Source organism: Balearica regulorum, chromosome 3 (genome assembly GCF_011004875.1).
Source record: "Balearica regulorum gibbericeps isolate bBalReg1 chromosome 3, bBalReg1.pri, whole genome shotgun sequence".
In the NCBI taxonomy this organism is placed as follows: domain Eukaryota; kingdom Metazoa; phylum Chordata; class Aves; order Gruiformes; family Gruidae; genus Balearica; species Balearica regulorum.
Genome location: NC_046186.1, coordinates 125125078 through 125147542, shown reverse-complemented (window position 1 = coordinate 125147542; position 22465 = coordinate 125125078). Strand labels below are relative to the sequence as shown.

The window sequence follows — 22465 nt, the reverse complement described above, 5'->3', positions numbered from 1 at the left end:
ATGGTGGAGACAGTAGGGTTAGCTGGTACAAGACAGATGCGCACATGAGAGGTTTGTGAGAACAGGCCCAACTGTTGGTAGAGTTGGGCATGGCTCTTGCAGAGCCCTTGTACATCAGGCCTATGTTACTGGGAAAGCCACAGGAGGAAAAAGCTGCTTCTGCATTGGCTGCTTCAGCCTTGGAGGCTCCCCTAGGCCTAACTCACCAGGATTGCTACCATGATGCAGATGTTCTTGGTATCCTTCCAAAATACATTGCGAAGGGTGACTTTTGCAAAATGCGTCAGTCGGCCAAAGAACACCAGAAGGCACAACACCTCGACCAGAGAAGTGACCTGCAGAGAGAGAAGAGGCTTGAGTCAGCACAACTGAGAGTGGGACTAGCCCTCTTCACAGAGAGGAGGATGCTCAGGCTGGGGTACAGGCAAAGGAAAAAAAAACAGGCAGATTCAGTATAAAAATTCTTCCAGTGGGTTCTGGCTGCTGGTTGTTTTACAGGCTCACATATCTGGCACTGGGCAATAGTTTTAGGCCTCCTTTTGTGTCATTCCCTGCGATGGACAGGTTGAAGCCAGTAAATTCCTATTTGCTTAGGCTTGAAGGAGTACACCTCTCACAAACACACTAGTGCAGAACAAATAAAGGCTGCAGAAAAATCAGTCCTAAGGGCAACACTCCACTTCTCCTTTGAGACACGAGGACTGCACTTGCCTCGCATAGAAGGCTGGAATTGTTCTCAGAGATGCAGAGAAGTAACGTGACTTTGTCCGCGGTCACATCAGCCATTGGTGATGCCCACTATGGCCTCCATAGTCCCTCCTTAGCTCCTATGGCCTTTTTTCCCCCCCTCCCATTTCAGTAGATGAAAGGTATAAAAAGAAGTTTCAGCATCAATCATCTCTTGACATCGAGAACTTGTCTCAAGCGAGAAACCCTTGCTTGCTCTACTGAGCAACTCAACAGTAGCTGCATTGCTGTTTCTACACCGCCTGGAACCTTACCAGGAAGGGGAGCGGATACACAGCAGGTTCTTCAAACACCGCAAGGGACAGGTTGAGAAAGATGAAGAAGTAGGTGGTTGTTCGCATGATCCAGTGGTTATAGAGATAATAAAGCCTGCAGAAAGAAGGCAGTGGCACCATAAATAAAGGCTTCAGCACACATGCCCATGATCTCACCAAACGCATCTTGGAAGAGCGGCACATGCTGTCCCAGACAGCCATGGAAGAAGAAAGGTAACAGTAGCACAATTTTTGCTGGTCAGGGATTTAGCGATTTGTTTCCTGGCCCTTCCTTACAGCCTCGAAGCTGATGGACACTACACTCCCTTTCAGGGAGCAAAAAAACCCGGGAAGATGGAACAGGCATTCTTCACTTCACTTTTAAGACTCCAACATACAGACTTGGTAAAGCTGCTTCCTTTTTGTAATTACCTTGTTCCTTAACTTAAGTGCTAAGCTCAGGTATCCACGACTCACAAACTCCATGCGATTAGTTATCTAACATCCTTTCTTTACAGGTTAAAAAGCAAAGAGATAAGAAAAACCACCAGAGACAACTATGGAGTTGCACAGTATACTTTTTCTTATACATAGCTCAAGCAGTATTCTGTCCCCTGTGGCAGCAAAACCTCTGGTGAACACTAGTAATAACCACGAACACATCCAGCTCTAAGCCTCCCACAGGACGTTCCACACAATGGCATGCAACAGCGGCTCCTTTGGGGAGATCGAAGTAGATCGATAGAGCACACAGTTTCTCCACCAATAAAAAAAGCTGCCAACATTGCCAAACAGTAATCTCACCTGCCCAATAACCACCTGCATAAAGGCTACAGGGCAGGTGATTATACAGATGGCACAATATTATGCCCTTAATAACACCATCAAGACACGAACACGTAAAACCTGACCATTTCTACTATTTAAACTAAGCATACTTGGGCAGGACAAAACTATATGCACACAGGCTGTTTTTCGAAAGCAGAGAGACATTACAGCTACACAACAGCTTACACCTGCTCAAAGCCTTTGTAGCAAACATACTTAACTGTACTTGCGTCTCCAAAATGCCCAAGAAACTTCACTGGCTAAGACACGAGAACTACATAAAAGGGAAGGGTGTTGCAGGGAGGGCTGCAGGAGTCATTAATGCTCACATGCTGCTTTGCTGGCAGTCTTTTGTATCACGTTTCCCTTCTACACTAGCTTATCACCAATTAACTTAAGCTTTTAATTACTCCTGCCCCTGGCAGCTACTGCCCTTTCTGAAGTACACCTGAGCAGAGGTGCCACTCACTCCTTTGATTAGCTGAAGTTTTGGTATGCAGTGTCCAAAAAAAAAAAATCCTGAAAGATTTTAATTTTATTTTGCTCCAGCAAAACCCAAGTTTTTATTTCCTTTCCCATCTTCAACATGCAAATGCTGAGCCCCATTCAACATACATGTTTCAGCTTAAATCCAGTTCTTTGCATCCCACCCACCCAACCTTCTCAGCACCCAGCTGGTGAACCCAAAGTCCCCAGCCTTTGCTGGCTGTTGTTTTCTGGACACAGTTGTGGATGGTTCACCCCATCCCAGCCTGAGCACCCCAGCAGAGCCGTGCTCCAGAGCGACAGTGTGGGTGTTTGCAGGGATGCAGACCTCCTTACCTGACTGCCTCCGGGGAGGTCTTAAAAGGAATATTTCTGTTGTACTGCGCATCGGAGACAAACACTGCTGCCAGCAAGAGATCCTGTGGACAGGGGAAAAACAGACAGCTAGTCAGTAGCTGGTGGAGCTTGAAATAAATCAAAGCAGATACTCAAAGGAGGTCCCTTCACCCCAGGGTGAGGCAAGAAGCGGTACAAAGGATGCTGCAGCTTTGCACACCTGCACCCCTTGTCTGCTAGGGAAGACCCATCACCGGCCCAGCCCGGGACGTGCCGCGGGACCCCCGTCCATCCTCCCCGGGGGGGAACCCCCATCCTCCCCGGCGGGGCTCCGCCAGCCGGCGGGATCCCCATCCATCCATCCATCCATCCACCCTTCCCAGCAGGGCTCCGCTACCTGCGAAGCCGCCTCCGCCATGGCGCGGGCAGACGCTGCACCTCCCCGGCCCCGCCGCCTTTAACGGGGCCCGCCCTCGCCCCGGCGGAAGCGGGAGGCGGTGCCGGGGCTGGGGCCGGGATGGGGCTGGAGGCGCTGGGGCAGCGGGCCGTGCGCTGGGCGCTGCTGGCCGCCTTCGCGGCCGGGGTGGTGGTGGGCTGGCAGGCGGGCCGTGCCCGCCGCCGGTTCCTCCGCTGGCGCCAGCGCCACCTCCAGCGCCGTCTCGCCGCCGCCCAGGAGCAGCTGGAGGCGTCCTGAGCCGAGGAGACCCCCGGTGCGTCACCGCAGCCGCGGTGCCGGGAGCCGGGGTCCCTTCCCTGCCCTCGCTAGCGGGTGCGGGAGGTCAGCGCGACCCTCCGGTTGTCTCCTCCAGCAGCTTCGCCTCGGTGGACGCAGCCTGAGCGGAACCGGATTCGCCCCACGCCGCTGTCGGAGCCGGTTTGGAAAGGGTTGGTGAAAACCGCGTCGAAACGCTGCTGGGAAAGGATGTATCTGTGGAACACCAAGGCCTGCCTTCTGTCCTTCAGGAGATCCTGAACTGCCTCAGACCGACCTAACAAAGTACCTGGGACAGAGGAACGACGGCACCGAGCGCGTTTCCGTATTTCGAAGTCTTGCTTTAAGTCTGCTACGGGGTTACACTGCTCTGCCCTCACCAGGTCGTGCTGCCGATACATTAAACCAGCAAAAATTATGACGTGACCTTCCTGGATGTGTTTATTTCTCTGAGAGGTGAAAACATACCTGAAGGGTGTGTGTAACATCACAAATCTCATTATAAAAGCGTGCATGTCAAAAAACCCTGTGGGCACAGTGAAGTGGTGAAATTGCTGCATGGGGTGGTAGGATGAACGAGCAGATTAAATGAAGGATGCTCGTGCTCTGGGCTCTGAATTTCTTCTCGTGCCTTGGACAAGGAATCGCGGAGAGGGCTGTAGCGCGTTCCTTCTTCTCATCACTAGCGCCTTCAGTCCCGTGAGTCTGGGAGAAGGGGGTGCTCCTGCTTTGCACCTGAGGGTTTACCGCACGCGGTGCGGGCCGCTGCTTTTCAGCTGTATTATTGAACTGTAAAAGGTTTGGGGATAAACCAATGCTGCCCAGCACCTGTTACGATCAGGAAAGGCTGATTTGCGGCGGGTAAGTAGTCCTGTGGCGTTTGGGTAGAAACAGGTTTCAGACGAGCGCCGGGCTGTGTTCAGCTGGAGCGGCGGTTCAGGCCGCATCTGCTTGCTCCGGCTGGTACCTGGTTTGCCAGCCAAGCGCCGACACCTTTCCACGGGGGGCCCGGGGGGTTTCCCCCTCAGGACGGGCAGGCCGAACCAGGGGCGGCCGTGGCCCTGCTGGTGCCACACCGTGGCCTTGCCCGCACGTGGGTGCTGTTTTGTGGGGGTGAGAGAAGCGGCTACCAGCAAGTGCGGGCTCGTTTTTCCGGCTGCAGCGGGGCCAGCGCCGATGGCGGCCGGGCCGTGCCCAGCCCGGCTCCGGTTGATGCCCAGGGCAGGGGAGGCCGCGCAGGGCCCCCCCCCCCGCCACACACACCCCGGCGCCTACAACTCCCGGCGTGCCGCGCACAGCGGAAGTGACGGCATCTCGCAGCGCCACCGCGACCGTTGCCTAGCGACCATGTCGGGGCGGCGGGCTCGGGGCCCGCTGCAGCGGGTGCAGCGGCGGAGCCGGGAGCTGCAGGCGCAGGTACCGAGGCGGACGGCCCGGCCCGGCCCGGGGCGCGGTGCGGTGCGGCGGGGTTCTGCCGGCGGCTGACGGTGCCTGTCAATGTGTTGCAGGTGGAAGCGCTGCGGGCGGAGAGCGCGGCCCCGGCCCCCGGGCAGCGGCAGGCCCTTTCGCAGAGGTGAGGCGGCGCCCGAGGGGTCCCCGGCCGGCCCCTTCCCTCCCCGGGGAACACGGCAGAACGCTCCGGAGGAGCGGGTCTAAACTGACACGTTCCAGTAAGCACGCGTGATTTGGGGCACCCGTCTGTCAGAATTTCAGGATAATGCTCTGTCTCTGACTTGCTTTCAATGCAGATGTTTGCAGCTGAAGAAACTGGTGGACGAGAATACAAGTGCTCTTCGTGATTTGAAAAAAGTGAGTGTGGAGAGAAATTCATTCACGGTTTTCTCCAAAATGCATCACGGACAGCATTTAGGGAACACCAGCCTCCTTCAATTTTAGATGCCTCGGTACAAAAGCAATGCCTAGCACTGCACAACCCCTGAGTGGGATCTCTGAGATCCATTTCTACTATTTAAAAGCGTATCTTGAACGCTTTGTTGCGTTCTGCGCTTAAAATCTTTATCAATGCCTTATATTGCAAGTGGAGAATGCAGGTTGCAAATTTAACATGGAATTTCATCTTGGCGGAGTAAAAAGGCAAGAAAGATGTCACTAAATGGAGTGACAGCAGCCCAGGTGCTGCTGTGAAGAAGGTGAAAGCTCCTAAGACATGTCTGGAAAACTAACTTTATAGGAGAACTTTAACTTTGATTCTTTGTGCAATTTGCTGTGTTCTTCTTTCTCAGGCCGATGAGCCTGCGCCCGTGGGGAATTACAATCAGAGGAAAGACGAAGAAGAAAAGCTATTGCTGAAACTCTCTCAGCAGCTGCAGAATCTTGTTCCTGTCTTGGATCAGGATAACGTGACTACGAATTATGCAGCGTAAGTAGCTTACGCAAACAAATACAATCTGCGCTTTTATGGAATTGTACGTGTATGGTTGGAAAGAACCCTGAAAAATTGTTAGTTCATCCCCCTTATTATCTTAACATACAGGTACAAAAAGACGTACTGAAGAGCCAGCTCTTATGGGGCTTGTTTTCTTGATGCAGTCATGAACAACTTGCTGGAATTTTCTGAGGGCATTGGTTAATAGCTGAAATATAATGTGGCTGTTGAGAGGAGAGGATGCAGTGTGGTTGGCATGCTTAGGGAGGAAACACTATTGGGATTTGGGAATTTTTTTCTGATCAGGACAGAGAGTAAAAACCCAGGAATGAAAATTCTGTACCTGTACAATGTCCTTGCAGAGAAGCCCATCTTGCAAGGCTTTCCAGCAATTTCAAGGAGTTTTGTTAAAATAGTAATGAAAAAAAGTTTGATTTATTTTGGGTAGGGATGAGGAACATCAGAAGGATCCTCAAACAGAAGATGAAAATGGAGAAGAGGACGAGAGTGAAGATGAAGAAAGTAGTGAGGAGGAAGACAGCGAAGAAGCAGATGACAACGATGAGGATAAATTGTTGGATGATCCAAATGTTAAAGAATGTATTGCAGTTGGAAACTTTCATGCACAGCAGGAAGGGGATCTCACATTTACGGTAAATACGTCTCTCTCAAAGTTTTTTGACTGCAGATCCTTCTGTATTAAGCAATAACTATAATTAAATCCTATGCTTCTGGGATTCAGCCAGTTCCTTGTGGGATTCAGGGAGAAATGGCTTTTCCCAGTATACAATTGGCTTGGTGGAGTCCAGTGTCCTTTTGCCACCTTCTGTAGTGGCAGAGTCTCTCATGGTAGTCTGTGATCTCTGTCATGGGAAAAATCAGGCTTTTGTGGGGTTTTGGGTTTTTTTAATTGTGCCTGGAGCCGTTTTGAAATATTTGGTTGTCTTTCGTCTCTGCTTCTCACGGCAAAGAAAGGTGAAATCCTACTCATACATGACAAGAAGGCGGATGGCTGGTGGGTAGCCGAAAACTCGAAAGGGGAGAGAGGCCTCGTTCCTAGAACCTATCTTGCGGTTAGTGTGCTGCCACCTTCTTCTGTTCTAGTCTCGCCTCCGTTGTTTGATGTATAAATGATAATATAGGTGCATAAAACTGATCGTACTGCTTACGTGGGGACACACAGGGGTGTTTTGCCAGGTATTTGGAAATACCACCCCGTTTGTATACGTGTGTATGAGACAGCTAGCCAAAGCAGTATTTTTGTGCCTTGTGAAGATGTGACATACAAGTGCAGAGAAGTTTCGTGAATATGAAAGTCACAATCTTTGTCACTAAAGCTCAATCTGAAGACTCTGAGCTGCTGTTGACTAATTCGGGCTTTTCATAATTTATACAACATGTGAGTCCATGTAAATGGTGGAGTATTTTGTAATTTGACATGGAGGAACCTTTTAAGAAATGGATTGGAGTATGCAGACCTAAGGGCACTGTTCTGCAGTTACAGTGCTCTGGAGTGATACATCACAGACATAAAATCTCCTCTTCTAAACTATTAACATGTGCTATGGTTGGATAAAACATTTTTAAAAACAGAACTGTGAAGAAATCAAGCACTTTGCCATTTTGAATCTGAATTACAGGTCTATAATGAGGATGGTGAAAGCCAAGAGCAAAGTGAAGAACACATAGAAGTGGTGGATGAAACAGCGGATGGAACTGAAATTAAAAAAAGGTAAATGAAGTGATGTGATAGCAAGTAAGTTTAAAATTATTCTTCCTCCTCCTTAAATCTGGCAGAATGTTTCTTTGCCTTGTGAGGTATTCTCACTGTATTTGGTTCTTTGCATTTTTCTTTTCAGTACAGCAGTCATGGGGGTTTTTTCAGTGTGCAGACACACTTTTACTCGAGCGCGTTTGTTGGGGAGTTTTGCTTTGGTTTGCCTTTTTGTTTCCCCCATAAAATCAAAGAATGACTGGGTTATGTATTGAGTTATGTTCCAGCTCACGAGAGAGTCTAGCAATTAGTCTTTGTGGCTGGAAATATGTTATTATTAGTATGTCAGATAGAGATGGTTATTAGGCTGCTGCTATTTGAAAACAAACCAATATTTAGTGTTTAAATTTTTGTCCACACAAGGATGATATATTATAAAAAAGACATTGCTTTTCTTCCAGAACAGATTCTCACTGGAGTGCTGTAAGAAGAGCTATCACAGAGGTAGGTGTACATCTTACACAGCAACTTCATCCACCATAATGTTAATTATTTTGTAGACAAGGTTTGCCTTTTACCAAACACTGTTTCTCATATTATAGACCATTGTTTTTAATTAACATCTCTATATTGCTTTTTGTAGCAAGAAATGCTACAAAAATGTTCTCTAACGCTTTAGAAACAGGCTGCAGCCCAGCCCATGTGTCTGAATGAAGATGCAAATGTCTTTTGGTTTTGCCACAGTAGTACCATACCATTTCTTTTTCAAGGGTGGGTGTGATTATTTTCTGTAACCAGCCTCTGCTGCTTTGAAATGGAAAGGGGACTGAACAAAACGGGAGCCTGGTTGGGTTCATACGTGAACCAGAGTAAAAACAGTTCCTGGAGGTGGGCCAGACTAGCTCCAGATTAGAAGAGGTGACCGATGCCCCAGGTCTCCAATATTGGTTGTGTGAGAGTTCTAAATTAGGATAGAATTAGATGTTAAACAGCAGGAGTGCTAATATCTGTCTGTTTGGGTGTTAATAGAATGACACAGTCGAGGTACTGGCAACCATAGGAGCAGTTCCTGCAGGATTCCGCCCGTCCACCCTTTTCCAGCTCTTAGAAGAAGGTAAGGTTTTCTCATCGTAAACGCAGTGCAGGATTCTCAAGTGTCTGTGGTGAGTTTCTTACCCTGGTCGCTAGTCTATTGCACCAAAATCAGTATTGCTTAATTATAATTAATTAAGGCTATATCTGACCCATCAAATAATGTATAAAAGGCTTTTTTTTTCTTCTTCAATTAAGTCTTAATTTATGTGTGTGAAACCCTGGCCACACAGAGGCAATGACAAATTTCATAATGATTTCAAAGATTTTCCTCTTTGGAAGATATTTCCTGTTGACGATGCAGAAAATGATGATTTCTTTTTTAATCTTCCCTTTTCTCGGACATCTTTTGGAGTGTCTTCACCGAGTATGTTACACACCTTATATTTTCTTAGTCTTTTTGTTTGAGACTGTTTCAAGTCAATAGTTCTTTTTGTTAATTAAATTACGGTGCTTCTGGAATGAAATACTGCAGAACACTTACAAATAGTAGAAGTACCCTTTTTAAAGGGTGCTTGTAGAAGATACATCCATAGTTTTGTTTGGACCAGTCAAATATTCAAATGGACTTTAGCCACATCTGAATTTTGGATGTTGTTCACTTTGTGGCAATAAAGATCATCAAAAATTTTAAGAATTCTAAAAATTACTCTTGTTGTAGGCAATCAGTTTCGAGCAAGTTACTTTTTGCAGCCTGAACTTACGCCATCACAGTTGGCTTTCAAAGACTTGGTGTGGAACTCTGAAAAAAATACTGTGAGTATTACTGGTAAGAAAGCTGTGGTGCTTTTGGTTTGTGAGAAATGACAGGATCTGTAGATGTGAATTGCTACCAATACGTCATATTGGTGGGTAAATATTGCTGAGAAACAGGTGGTGGATTTCACTGTCAATCCAGACTCCTTAGGCAGTAGATGTTATCACATCCTACTAACAGGCAAAAAATTGGTACAAGTTGTCATGTTAGGTAGCTTTTAATCATGTTTCATCCTAAGTTTGTGGGTTCTTTTTCTGTCTGGGGTGAAGCAGATCTGCATGGGCGACCAGTCTGAATTTGTAAACCACAAACTTCTGCTAGGCACCGTGAAATCACCAATTTCATTTGTCCTTTCATTTTGGCTCATGATTATGTCTGATTTGCACCATTTTTAGAATATTTCTTTCTTCCCAAACTTTGATAGAACCTTCTGTCTGTCACACTAAAATATTTGTAGCAGTCTCCTTAGAAGAGAGCTTAAGGCTTATGAAGAAATTTTGCTGCTGCTGCTAATACTACACCAGCTTTGTGGTTAGCAGAATCCAGTCTAGTGAACGCTCGATTGCCTCAGTAAATAAACACAAACTGGTACCGTGTGCAGGAGCCTGTAGATTTAATCCTCCTTCTGTTGTGTGTATTTCAGATCTACCCTAGACCAACTCGAGTATCCCTGATTGTAACTTTATGTAGCTGCAAAATGATTCCCCTCCCAGGAGTCAGCATACAGGTTCTCAGTAGACACGTCCGACTCTGTCTGTTCGATGGCAATCGGGTAAGTTGTTTGGCGTCAAAAGTCTTGATGAGGTGCGGAACTTTCAGTATCTTTTGCACTCTGGTTCCTCTGGTAGCCGACTCCTCCAGCTGTCTCGCTTGAAGAGAGACACGCACATGCGATCTGCCTTCCAAGCCGCTTAACTTACTCTCCAATCAGTCTGGCTCGATACTCATCTGTGATTACACACTGACGTACGTACCCTCACTCTTTCACCTGCAGTCACCACAGACACGTAGGCCTTCAGTGACCTGTGGTCTGGCCAGTTGCTGGCACTTAGATGTATACACACACACACGCATTCAGAACAGAGAGCCCTTCACCCAGAAAAATAGTTAGAAATGGAGTTTAATGAGAAAACAGGGCGGACTGCGTTGATCTGGACTGCACTGGGCGTGTCCAGACATGCATACTTATCCCTCTTTTTCCCATCCTTGTTACTCCACCAAGCACCTCAATCCCTCCCTTTTTTCTGCTTTTGGTTTCACCGCTGAACCCCCCATAGTAAGTCACGTGCAGCCCCCAGTGCCCTTCCCTGCGTGCCAGTGCCTCATGCCCCTAAGCAGTCATCTCTTTCAGCCTGAGGTGACCCAGCTAGCCGCTCCTGTTGACTCACCACGCTGGGAGTCCCACCCGGCCTCTGGGGCTGCTGGCTGTCCTGGGAGGGGCTGGGGCGGGAGCTCCGCTTCTCCTAGTCCCTAATTTCGGTTCCCCCACCTGCCATTGTGCCTCTTTGCTTCTTCATGGTGGAGATGAGCCTTTTCTGGGCTGATCTCTCTTCGGTGCTGGGCCTGGGAATAGCTGGGTCAGGGCCATACTCTTGCTGTTGATCCTCTGTGCTCCTTTGCGCGTAGGTGTAGAGCGGCTTTTTATAACAGAATCTAACGCTGACGATCTAGCGGTTTTCTTTCAGCTGCACTGAACGCTTTTGGGGGCAAAGTGACTATTCCTGGTGTATAGGAAGCAAGGATGGTTGAAAGGTGCTCTGTGGCTTCAGAGAAACTTCCTCTGTAGTGCTTTAAACTGAAACCATCTGATAAAGTTGAAGAGCAAGTGTAATTATCTTTGTGGTGTGCAGAGTGTTGGATTAATCTGGGATAATACGGCATTTTCTTAAAGGCGCACAGCTTTCTGGAAAAACCCGTCTTAGCTTTTTTTCACCACTTATAATATTTTAGGTGCTGAGTAACATTCACACAGTGAGAGCTACGTGCCAACCTAAAAATCCTCAAACGTGGACCTTTTCTCCAAGGGTAGGTATCTCGCTCAAGGAGTGACATAGCCAGTAAGTACCTTTTTACATCACCTAGTACTTCTGGTATTTGTGTTGAAATAAAATGCATTGCAACCAAAATGAGCATGCAGAAGAGAAAAGACTTGCAGAAGTGCACGAATTCCAACAAAACCAAGTGTTTTAGCAAAAACACTTTGGAGAAAAGAGTTGGGGGGAAGGAGAAGTGGCAGGAGGGACTGGTGATCGTGCCGGTGGCACTGGGTAACTCTGAACTGCTATCGGGCACTACACGGTGTTCACGGAGAAGGGAAGACACTAGCCACTCCGCACGTGAGCTTTTGCTTTGATTTCGTTAAAAGAAGAAGAGCCCATGCTTTGTCCCTTGTTTCAGGTGCTGTGCAGGGCGACACTCACAGAAGTAGCGTTGTCATGTTTTACCCCAGTTGCTGCTGTGTTCTGGGAGCAAATTAAGTGCTTTTTGACATCTAAAGTTCTCTAACAGCTTGTCTTCGCACACACACAGAGTACCTTGGTAGTGTAGCTATATTTCATAGCAAGATAATAAGGGGAGAAGGTTTCAACTGAAATTGGTTCTCTACTTATCAGTTACTTTTACATACAGTGGGATTGGGTCTTATGAGTGAGATCTTATGTGAATGAGTGATGGGTTTGGCCTTTAAAAATCACTTTTTTTTCCCCCTCTCTGTATTAGGTAACAGGCATTTTACCCAGCTTGCTCGATGGTGACTGTTTTGTCAGGTCCAACTCTCTGTCTTCAGACATTGGTATATTATTTGAACTTGGCATCACTTACATTCGCAATGTAAGTATGTAAAGTTGCAGTATAAACCGTTCCAAGCACAGGTTTATAAAGTGAAGGAGCTGTTCCACGTCTGACGTTAAGCTGCAGTATCCCAGCAGCAGACTGTGAGATCCAAATGGAAATTTAGCTGAACTTTTTCTAAGGTTGTCTTCCTTTTGGCTTCTGGGAGGGAGGGCAGAGAAGCTGCGTTTTGGAACTGTTAGTTCTAGTCAGTATTTCGAGAATAAAAGACTTTGTGCCTAGTGGACATGAAAGTACCTTTACTTATACTGAAATAATTTCTGCTGCTCTGCCAAAGTTCTTACAGTACGTGATTGCAGAGGACCAATTCTCTTGTCATTCCTGCGTTGTTTTTCTATCTTTGTGATTCGTTTCAGACTACTGTGTTACATACAAACAATTTTCACTGTTTAAGTAGTATGGGGACTGGTTTCTAGCTGCAATTGATACAGATACATCCTACCCATCTAGGTTATGTTTCTGAAAAGTACAGCGGGTAGTGATGCAATAGATGGAACAGCCCCTAAGAACTGCCATAGTAGAAGGTGGATACATGCAGGCGCATAAGAAACATTAATATTTGGAGGATACGGTGGCTTTTTGGAACAGGTTCGCTGTTCTGAAAGATCAGCCGTTTTGTCTACAAGACTGACTCGAGTCTTGCTGCCTCTCTCAACCCTTACATTTTCATTATGGTCGCAGTCTTCCTCAGGTGAATCTTGGCAATCAAGTAAATCATGGGTGACAGAGAGTGGGGTAACCAGAGCAGTTAGCAAGCAGGGTATTAAATGGTGAACATTAATTCTGAAAAGATGGATGGAGAAGTTGCAAAGGGGAGTATTGCTGAACTTTCTTTTTCACTAACACCTGTATGAAGTTAGGGGGCAGGAGTGCAGTGCCTGTGGCGAGGCAGAGCAGAGACAAGCTGATAGCGTGATGGGGATGCAGAGCTGTTGTGCAGGGAGATAAGCAGAGTGTACATCTGTAGGGAACTGGACTATGTAAGTCCTGGTGATAACAGCATGTTGGTAAGCGATGGCTCACCTAATGAGGCACAGTGGCCCTCCTCACGCTAATCGGAGTAGTCAAGTTTATGCAAAGTTGTCTGCTTCTATGTACAGAGTAAGTTTAAAAGAAAGTTGAAGTGTTTACAAATTCCTACCTGTTATTAGTGCTTTTGGGGTCTGGAACTGGATGGGCTGGCACACAGGATCAGCTCCCTGTCCCAGGCACTGTCTCTGGTACTCTGAATAAAGCCTTCCGACGCACAGGGTCACCGCCTTGGAAGCTGTTGACTCTGGAATCAGATGAGTAAATCCTCTGGGTAAATTTTTTTCCCCTCCTTCTTTCTGACCTGCATTCTTTAGAGCATCAGTGCAGGTTTGGGGGTTTTTACCTTTGTATCTGTGCATCTCTTCTTTTTCAGGAGCTTGATATACTTAGGTTTCCCTTCAGTGTGTATTTCTTGGCTTCATAAATCCTCGTCTCTTAAATTTATGTTCATGAATGACCAACTTCAGCAAAACTGTGTGCTATTTGGTAAACATCTTCCAACACCTGTGAACGTGACATAGTGTTTGCTTATCACAAATTTGGGGCTTTTACCATTTTAATGTGATTATTCTAAATAATTGCTTGTGGTTCAGTTACTCATTCTGGTTTGGCTGCTCAAGTTGTCTATGTTTCTCTTTTTTTTCTAGTCAACAGGTGAAAGAGGAGAGCTAAGCTGTGGCTGGGCATTTCTGAAGCTTTTTACATCTAATGGAATGCCTGTTCCTTCCAAGTAAGTTGATTGTTTTCCTTCTTTCTCTCCCTGTATTTACATTATGTATGTATATACATCTCTTTTAGGCAAGGAGTAAAGTTTGTATTTCATACTGACACACTGATGGGGGCAGGCGTGGTCCAGTCTAACAAGCAGGTTGTACTGGGTCTTTCAGTGAGAATGCTGGTCCTGCTTCCACAGCCAGTGTATGTTCTACTATGTTGGTGTGGGACAAGTGCTCCCTGGACCCAACATTCAGGTTTGAAATGTTGCAAGTTAGTATGTCTTTAAAAATATTCTTCAGGGGAATTTTACAACTGTGGAAATGTCTGAGTTAATAGGGAGTTATTTAGAGTTTTGTTTATATAAAATAGAATCATTACCTAAATTGCAGGTGACAATGTCCTTTTTAATTCTGGCCTTTTCTTTACGTGCACTTTGCTGTATATTCCTTTCCTATTTAAAAATTAGATTGATTTCTGAGACTTGGAAGCAGGTTAAGAGTTTATGTGAATGAATCTCTTATCATTCACTTGGAGAGTGTGAATAAGCTTATATTTTGCAGCTGATTTATGATTAGGTCATGGGTCCACCAATCTTAAAGAATAATAAAAAGTACATATTTCTATTTTATTAAATGTAGGAAAGCTTTCTGTTAATGTACAGAAATTATTCATTGTAGAGCAGACTTGCAATACTTCTTTTTTTACCAAATATATATAGAGATATAGGTATATATATGTGTATTCTGGATATATTTAGATGATAAGGCAATAAAAAAATACCCATGGGAGATCCCTGCTGTTCTATAAATCTCTAAATATCTTCTAAATCTGATCTCTGACATTGTTTTTCTATTTCATGAAGTCAAACATGGTATATACAGAGTGAAATTGCATGCTTACTCTTGACAGAACTGGGATTACATTATTCTTCAACATTTTAAATCTTCCATATCTAAAATTTGCTACATAAGCGATGACTCCTCAAAAATATTGTAGTGAAACAATTGCTAAACTTCATATAAGAAAAATATTGGAATCATGTGGAAAAGAATCAATGTTGCTAATTTCTCTTAAAATAATTAACTAGTTTCCCAACGTAATACACGTTTCAAATTTATCATGTGAGGTTTGGTTACTTAATTAGCTGTAGTCATTTCATATAAAATACTAGTCATAACATCAAGCACCGTGTCAGTTTTTTGAGATAGCAGGTTTGTTTCTTTCTCAGCAAGGGGTTGTATTGTTCTCACTTATCCTTACATCTTTTTATTTTAACTATGCTGCTCTTCTTTCACAGGATGTATGAGCTGCTGTTAAATGGTGGTACTCCCTATGAGAGAGGTGTTGAGGTTGACCCATCAATATCAAGAAGAGGTGTGGTTTCTCCTAAACATTATATAAATGGTAGATATTTTACAAGATGCAGCCCTCAGCCGGGGCTCTCATTAGCATGCAGTCACTAGAGCCTGGTTTTCTTTTGTGTTCTCATTTTGCATGAGAGCGAGTTGCTTGTCAGGGCTGGTGGGATTCAGAACTGTCTGCCAGAGCTAATGTTTCTGTCATTTCCAGTGTTTGCAGGTTGAGGATTATTTCTGATAAATGTAAGCCATTATTTCTTTACCTGCACTTAAGGCTTCTTGGCTACGCGGTGATGGTACAAGGCTCAGCGGTTACACTGATCTAAAGAGCTCCCAAGCCAGGCTGCCCAAGTCCCGTGTCATAAATCCCACACCGCTTAGGTGCATAAATACGCTACAGAACATCTGTACTGGTTCTCAATGGTCTTTCAAAATGACTGATTTTTCTATTGGGCATTTATTTCTTAAGCAGGGAGTGGTGTTTTTCATCAGTTTATAACACTCAAGAAACAGCCTGTGCTTCTAGTGAAACTGAGGTCATTAAGTGTGCAATCGAAAGACATCCTGAAGTAAGTGTGCATGCGTGCTGCCATAAAGTGAAACAGTACTTCAGATAGCCTAGAATGGTCCCGGAGATTTAAAGTGTTCCCCTTCCCTGGAACACTGGCTATGCAAAAATCTAAGAGTTGTGTTGCCTGCATGTTGTACTTGATCTCTGTTTGACACTTAGAGCTATTTTCTTGAAAACAAACAAAAAGTGTTTAAGCTTAGATAAGATTGAAAACCGCAACAGCAGGAGTCTGGCTGTTATAGCTTTATCAACGTATACCTTCTAAAGTTGTGATATTGGCATCTCCATGAGTCTATGAGCTAATAATCATTTCTATGAAGTGTCATTACTCTCAAGTTCTGGTGAACAATGCTTCATAGGAGCAGTTTCAAATAAAAATCTCAATGGTGTGTTTATTTTCCCAATAGTTTGCTACCAGAAACGTTAATTGGCAGTATGTGCTACATCCATCTCTTGATATTTTATCGACAAATACTTGGTGACGCGCTCCTGAAAGACAGAGTAAGCATGCAAAGCACAGGTAAGAACTGCTGTTGTAGAGAACCACCAACTATCTCACAAGGTTAGGAAGTTTTAACTTTCAGTCTGCTGGTGTTGTGGGGACAAATAGAAAGCTATTGTCCCTTTTAACAAAAGGGAACAACCTCTTGCTGTGACTACCACCACTTGGTGTGTTTGCATTTCAAACTAGTAATATTTCAACTCACATCTCATGTGGTGCCCTGTTTGACATCAGATCGCATCGCAGAATGGAAAACCCGTAAGAACAGTTTTGTTTGCTGTGAAGTATGAATGAAGTGTTTTCAGTGAAATTCTCATCTAAAAAAAGAAAAGCCTATGTGGATAGGCAAAGGGTTATTTCTAAATATATAAATAAAAATAAATAAAAAGCAAACAAACTATTATTTGGAAGATAAATGCTTCCTTTTCACCACCCATGCAATGAGATTAGATGTGCACGCAGGTTTACTCATTCGTTTCTAGTGTATGTGTGTTCTCTGAGTTACAGACATGAGGCCGATGCTTTTGTCATTGAGGCTCAGTCATCCTCTTTTTTTTTTTTTAAATTACTATTTACTTACTGGCTAATGCAGCAGAGACAGACAGAAGTGGAAGAGTTCTGGTTTCAGAACTCAGTGTATTGCTCTGATTGGGAACCCTGCACCTTATTCCTTCCACATCTTTCCTTCAACAGAACTGTAATAGTTCAAAGTCTCCATTTAAAACCACATCTGAAATACAGAAAAATTACACTTAACTGTACTAGAGGTGAATTTCTGTTGGTACTGCAAAGTAATTTTCTTGTGCTTTCTCCTCTGTCTCTTCTCCAGACTGAATTATGTATCTTCTGTTCCTATGGCAAATAAATCTGCTAGTGCACTTACAAACATTTTTAACTTCATTATTTTTAATCCTTAGCCATACTTAAGCACCTGAATTACAGGTTCATCTTTCAGAGGTGCTCAGAAATTAACTCCCCTCCTGATTTTCTTGAACTTTAAATAAATTAATGCTTTATTTAATAAACTTATCACAGAGAAACTGAAAATGCTTAAAGGCCGGTTGAGCTGCCATACTTACTTGATTTGATCTTTATAACGTAGGATGCTAGATCGGGGTGATGACCTCTCCTGGAGTTAAGGTGCATCCATTTGGATTCAGTCAGTATTTGAAATGGTTTAAAGGCTTTACCCCAGCGTTTCAGAAGTTGTTCTGGTAGCCATTTTCTGCTTTTTTTCTAGTGTAACAAAAGAAGATTTCTCTTATTTCAAAAAATCAACTATCACTTGAGAAATAGGCAACTTAAAATGTCTGTTATATTTCACAAAAGCAATCAGTTGTGGCTTGCTATGTATTTCACAAAAGCAATTGGTTCTGGCTTGCTTCCGTGAAATGTTTTTAGTAAATGGTTAGTGTTTACTAAACTTTCTGTCAGCTTCACCATGAAGAAACAACAGCGTACATTAAATATTTAAGATCATAAGAGAAAGAAAACGCTTCAACCAAAATCCCTCTGTTACCTGTAGCACTCTTGTAGTCTTATCCACAATCTCATTAACTAAAATAACGCCAGAACCCCTGTGCCACCGGGGCTCGAGATATGCTGTGCTTTGTATCGGAGAGCTTTGATTCCTGCCGGTCACGGGGAGGCAGCTCTGCCCTGCCTGACTTCGATACAGCCGGCCTGTTCAGCTCAAACAGGAGACCCGTGCAGTTTGATGATGTGCCCCATTTGGTAAATTTACTATGCCACTTGTTACCCAGTTATCTTAACGTCGCACACAACACAAGCCAGATGAAGGTAGAATGAAAGTGTGTTTATTCATAACATCCAAATTGGGTGGCACCATTTCAGATGTTTATAAAAAAGACAGGTGCAGAAATGAGGAAAACCACCTCAATCTACCCATAGGTTAAATCAGCAAGGTCTCTTGCTGGCTGGCTTCTAATAAACCAGCAGTCATTTCTTGTGCGTCTCTCTCCGGTTAACTGTCTCTGAGCCACCGAGAGTTTGCTAGTCAGAGAATGCAATTGTTAGCTCTTCTGCCTTCCCTGCTGCTCTGAAGGGACCTAATTTATTACAGCTAATTTTCCCTTTGGAATATTCTGAGGGGAGGGGATGTGCTGAATACCTTGATGTGTCAATACCTTGAAAGCCATCCTGTTTCTTCCTCTGCCTTGAGTTTCTTTTCTGTTTCAGATTTAATCTGCAATCCCATTTTAGCAACTTTCCCTCAACTCATGGATCAACCAGACCTGATGGACGCACTTCGGGTATGTTATCTACATAGCATTCAATGACATCTGGTGTGTCAGGATTTCCAGACAGTTTGCAAAACTTGAGCTTTTTTAATCCTGTGAAAAGATAAATGGAAAAGCCAAACAGCAGAAAAGCTTTATAATTGTTGCAAGTACCTGCAGATCTTTTGTGTCTTAGTGCCTTCAAAACTGCATAAGAACACTTGAGTACACTCAGAAGGGATGCAAGGACTTGAGCTGGCTAGTTTGATCACTGCTAGCCACGTAGCTACAGCAAAAGAGCACTCAGGTGGGTTAGCTGTTGGAATGTTTGTCCCTGTGCTGCCTTCATGACAGGCAGGAGCTGACTGAGCTTCTGACTGGCAGGACAGTGCTGACCGTATTGGCAGTGCAGTCCCTCACAGACAACAACTGCTGAGTTATTTCTGCCCAGAAGACACTACTGTTAGAAAGTGTCAGCCTGTGGGGTTGGGCTGTGTTTCTCCATGCTTGTAGGGTGGAAAGCAAGCAACCTTCGTTGTGACTGATTTTTCTGAGAAGCGTATCCCCTTGATTTCCTTGATATGGCTCTGATTGATAGTTTCAAATCTCAAAATCCTCACATCTGTAAAATTTGGTGGAATGGCTGCTTACTTAAATCAACTAAACTGGTCCAAGAGAGGAATGGGGAGTGCAAGGAAAGTGGGACTGCAACGGGAGTTAAACTGCAGTGGGATTGCAGCTAAAAATGGAGATGCTTTCCATCTTCACAATCTCAGTCTGGTTTTACATTTCATTTTAGAGCGCTTGGGCAGATAGAGAAAGAACGCTGAAGAGGCCCGAGAAGGTAATAAATTGCAGGGTTTTCTTTGACATATATTCAATCTAATTCAAACTAGAAGCTGTCAGTGTTATTGCTAGTTAACTTTTCCTCTCACCATACATTTACTTAGAAAATGTAGATACACTAAATGCAGTTCTTAACATTTCTTACCCATATTTGTAACAGTAAAGTAGGAGAAGAAGGAACGTGAAGTTAACTTGAACGCTTTGTCTCAGCGTTTGGATATGGTTGTGAGTGGGGAAACTATTGTAGGCTCACCCCCAAAGCGTGGCTCCCTTTCACAATGTGTTTCCAATACATAACCGATAGAAGTTTTCCGCTGGTACAAAAGGGGCTGTGTATGTCCGCAAAATAATCCTTCCTCCTCCAACCTCTGAGCTCTAGTCCTCCCACAGTCTGCCTGGAAAAAGGCCCCCAAATTCTGCAAATCTCCCACTCTGGGATGTAGACAGCTGGAGAAGAAGTGAGTTGGCCATGTCACCAGGCATACCTGCACCTTGTCCTACCTCCTGTCCTCTGGACAAGGAGGAGCTGTAGGGAACTGAATGAGAAAGGCATTGGCTCTTGATCCAAGACGCTTCCCTTGTGAGCAGCAGCAGGGTATTTCATTTGTCATGCATGCTACTGAACAGATACACACGGAGATCTCATTTACGCAAACAAAATAAAACGCTATTGAGTCAGAATCGCTTTTTCAAGGCCATTCATCCAAAATGAAAGCTGATCTGCTCAAAGAATTAGTAACTCCTCAGTATCCCAGAACCATCCAGTTTTACCTGATTTGTCATGTGCCACTCCCAGGGTAGGATTGCTGCCCAGCGAATTCTTACTCCTCCTTGCACGGTTATATGGTGCTTACCTGCTAAATCAGTGTTTGATAATTGACCTGACAGGCTGATTCTCAGTCTCTGGCTTTTGCAAACTGGTCTTTACAGGGGAGGGCATAATTCTTGCCAGACACAGAACGTCCCGTCAAAGTGTGACATACCAGTACTTGTGGTGCGGCCTTACCTCCTGCTAAGAGCCAAGTGCTGCGAGGAGCGTGGGATTGTTGCAACTCTCCGCCTAGAGCGGCAGAGAAACAAGTGGAGCTTTGGCTTCCAAGGTGGGGAGGATGTGGCATTTCCCTGGCAGCCGTGGCCAATGGTCTCAGTCTGCACCCGCAGGGGCTGTGGGGAACAGTTGTCACATCCTGGTGTTTTTAGGAAGAAATATAAATGCCCTGTGAGCCAAGGGCCCTTGGTGCCCATTGTACAGATTGCCGGTTTGTGGTAACACTGGCAGGTTTGGCTCTTTATCACTGCTCTGTCATCCAGAGAAGTAGGTAGGTTGGACAGCAGATTTGTTGATTCTATATTTTCTTCTCTGCAGAGAGATCGAGAATTTCTGAAGTCTCTGTTTGTCCTGGTGTACCACGACTCTGTCTTTCCTCTCCTCCAGTCCACTCTCCTCCCCGACTACAAGTGGGCTGAGGAAGAGTCAGAAGCATCTCGCTGGAAGGTGATTGCTGACTTTTTGAAAAAGAGCCAAGAGAATGATGGTGCACTTCAGTATCTGCTCTCGTCAGAAAACACTCACAAAGCCTTCGATATCTCCGAGCTGGCTTACGATTTCTTAGGAGAAGTGAGGAAAAATGATGCTGGAGTATGAATGGATTACAGAGGAACAATACAGGCTACCTAAGAATGGGGTAACAAATAAATAAATTCTTACAAAAAAGAAACTACGTGTACTATTTCAATTGTAATGAATATTTTAACACATTTAACATTTTGAGAGACTAAAAATTATTTTATCCATTTAACTAATGAAAATTGTATTTTAAATCTTCCCCTTTGCAATGTTAGACAAGGGCTATGGTTGTCTGTTCCTACATGTACCTGCTGTAGCTACGTCGAGTGTCATATTTTGCCTAAGCTGAGCAAATGCTGAGGCAGCACTCTTCTCCTCTCATGCAACTTCCGATTAATTTCCAGTTTTGTTTTAATCAGGCTGAACAAAAGACTCTTTGTCACAGTACCCCAGCAGACTGGTAAGAGGCAGGGAAAACGCGATGATCTTTAAGAATGCTGCTGAGCAAGGTCAGCCAGGTTAGGAAAAAACCCCACATCTCTTGTCCAATCAGTGGACAGCAGGTTGTATTTAGACTGTTTTACTGTTTTTCCTTCCCACTCAGGAAAAGGTTGGGTTATTCACAGGAATGTGCCTGACCCACCTAATTCAAAAAAAAGCTGGTGACAATGCTGGGCATGCCGCGTTTCCCCTGTGCGTGTGCGTGGCTGAGCTGTACAGTAGCTCCCTTTGTGCTGGCTTTCTAGGGCAGGCTGATGAGCTGCGGGGTGTTCCTTGGGTGGACCAGGACAGCGAAGGCTTCTCTTCCCCGAGGCTGTACGTGCTGCCTCCTCCCAGGGGAAAGTTATTAATCCGACTTCTCTTTTCTGCTGGCGTCTACCTACCGGGTAGGTGGGCAGCTAGTCACACACGGATTTAAGTCCACACCAGACAAAACTAGTGCCTAGCTTGAAATGTTTTAAAACAAGATCTTTCAAAGACCACAGCACACTGCATGGAGCCTAAAGCCAGCTCCCACTGACAGCGTTTGTAAACAGGAGCCTTCAGAAATGTCACAAAGCACTTCCCCCTGGCCTAGGAGGGGCTCGGACAATAAACATCATGGATTTGATCTTTGCTCTGTATTGCACAAGAGCTTGGCGTAGAAGTCAAATTCCTAAGGAATCACTTGGTGCTCCTAACAGAGATATAGTATCTTACTAGTATATCGTCCTCCTGCTGCAGAGTATTGCCTGAGTCAGTGGAGTCATTCCATCCTCTCTAGGCCATGAGGCAGAGATGCCACCTTCAGCCTCTCAGCTCACCAGTTATTGGTGAGTTATGAGGTGAGGCAGAGTCCTCTGGAAAAAACAGCACGTGCCTGTCGAACCCAAAACGCATCTGCCAGGAGGTAGAAGTCAAAGCTGTCCTGGTAGCTGCCCTTCAGACCTTTCTGGGCACTTAAGAGCATGCTGGCAAACCCTCCTGTCT

The 22465-nt window shown here is 44.9% G+C and overlaps 3 protein-coding genes across 8 annotated transcripts in view; 2 read left to right on the top strand and 1 right to left on the bottom strand.

The window, feature by feature from the left end:
• Positions 1–3185, bottom strand: part of BUB1 (BUB1 mitotic checkpoint serine/threonine kinase) — a 29621-nt gene extending 26436 nt beyond the window's left edge. Inside the window, exons 1-4 of the mRNA XM_075749941.1 lie at positions 3049–3185; positions 2652–2734; positions 1002–1116; positions 207–335 (exon numbers count right to left, since the gene is read on the bottom strand). Coding sequence (XP_075606056.1) covers positions 207–335; positions 1002–1116; positions 2652–2734; positions 3049–3069 — 348 coding nt within the window. The 5' untranslated portion in view covers positions 3070–3185. The remainder of the gene's footprint in view (positions 1–206; positions 336–1001; positions 1117–2651; positions 2735–3048) is intronic.
• MTLN (mitoregulin) lies at positions 3127–3789 on the top strand. Of its 2 annotated transcripts, none has more exons than XM_075749939.1 (2): positions 3127–3361; positions 3461–3789. In XM_075749939.1, the coding sequence occupies exon 1, from the start codon at positions 3169–3171 to the stop codon at positions 3343–3345; it is 177 nt and encodes a 58-aa protein (XP_075606054.1). In that variant the 5' UTR covers positions 3127–3168; the 3' UTR covers positions 3346–3361; positions 3461–3789. The 2 variants fall into 2 exon arrangements, with proteins under 2 accessions (XP_075606054.1, XP_075606055.1); XM_075749940.1 differs by having other exon boundaries at positions 3128–3361; positions 3464–3789.
• Positions 3790–4685: 896 nt separating this feature from the next.
• On the top strand, positions 4686–21535 carry NPHP1 (nephrocystin 1). 5 transcript variants are annotated; one of them, XM_075749923.1, is made up of 21 exons: positions 4686–4779; positions 4872–4936; positions 5112–5172; positions 5607–5743; positions 6198–6402; positions 6721–6822; positions 7390–7481; positions 7925–7967; positions 8493–8577; positions 9217–9311; positions 9956–10084; positions 11263–11337; positions 12031–12141; positions 13842–13924; positions 15209–15285; positions 15739–15838; positions 16248–16360; positions 18542–18615; positions 19382–19426; positions 20795–21113; positions 21415–21535. In XM_075749923.1, the coding sequence occupies exons 1-20, from the start codon at positions 4711–4713 to the stop codon at positions 21071–21073; spliced, it is 2040 nt and encodes a 679-aa protein (XP_075606038.1). In that variant the 5' UTR covers positions 4686–4710; the 3' UTR covers positions 21074–21113; positions 21415–21535. The 5 variants fall into 5 exon arrangements, with proteins under 5 accessions (XP_075606038.1, XP_075606041.1, XP_075606039.1 ...); XM_075749926.1 differs by lacking the exon at positions 21415–21535 and having other exon boundaries at positions 15742–15838; positions 20864–21146; XM_075749924.1 differs by lacking the exon at positions 21415–21535 and having other exon boundaries at positions 15742–15838; positions 20795–21146.
• The last annotated feature ends 930 nt before the right edge of the window (positions 21536–22465 follow it).

Bases quoted from the DNA above. Each gene is read 5' to 3' on its own strand.
- NPHP1 (XM_075749923.1), top strand. From the start codon at position 4,711: ATGTCGGGGCGGCGGGCTCGGGGCCCGCTGCAGCGGGTGCAGCGGCGG. The intron at 9,312-9,955 runs GTGAGTATTACT...TGTGTATTTCAG, and splicing joins GGAACTCTGAAAAAAATACT to ATCTACCCTAGACCAACTCG. The intron at 19,427-20,794 runs GTAATAAATTGC...TCTTCTCTGCAG, and splicing joins CGCTGAAGAGGCCCGAGAAG to AGAGATCGAGAATTTCTGAA.
- MTLN (XM_075749939.1), top strand. From the start codon at position 3,169: ATGGGGCTGGAGGCGCTGGGGCAGCGGGCCGTGCGCTGGGCGCTGCTG.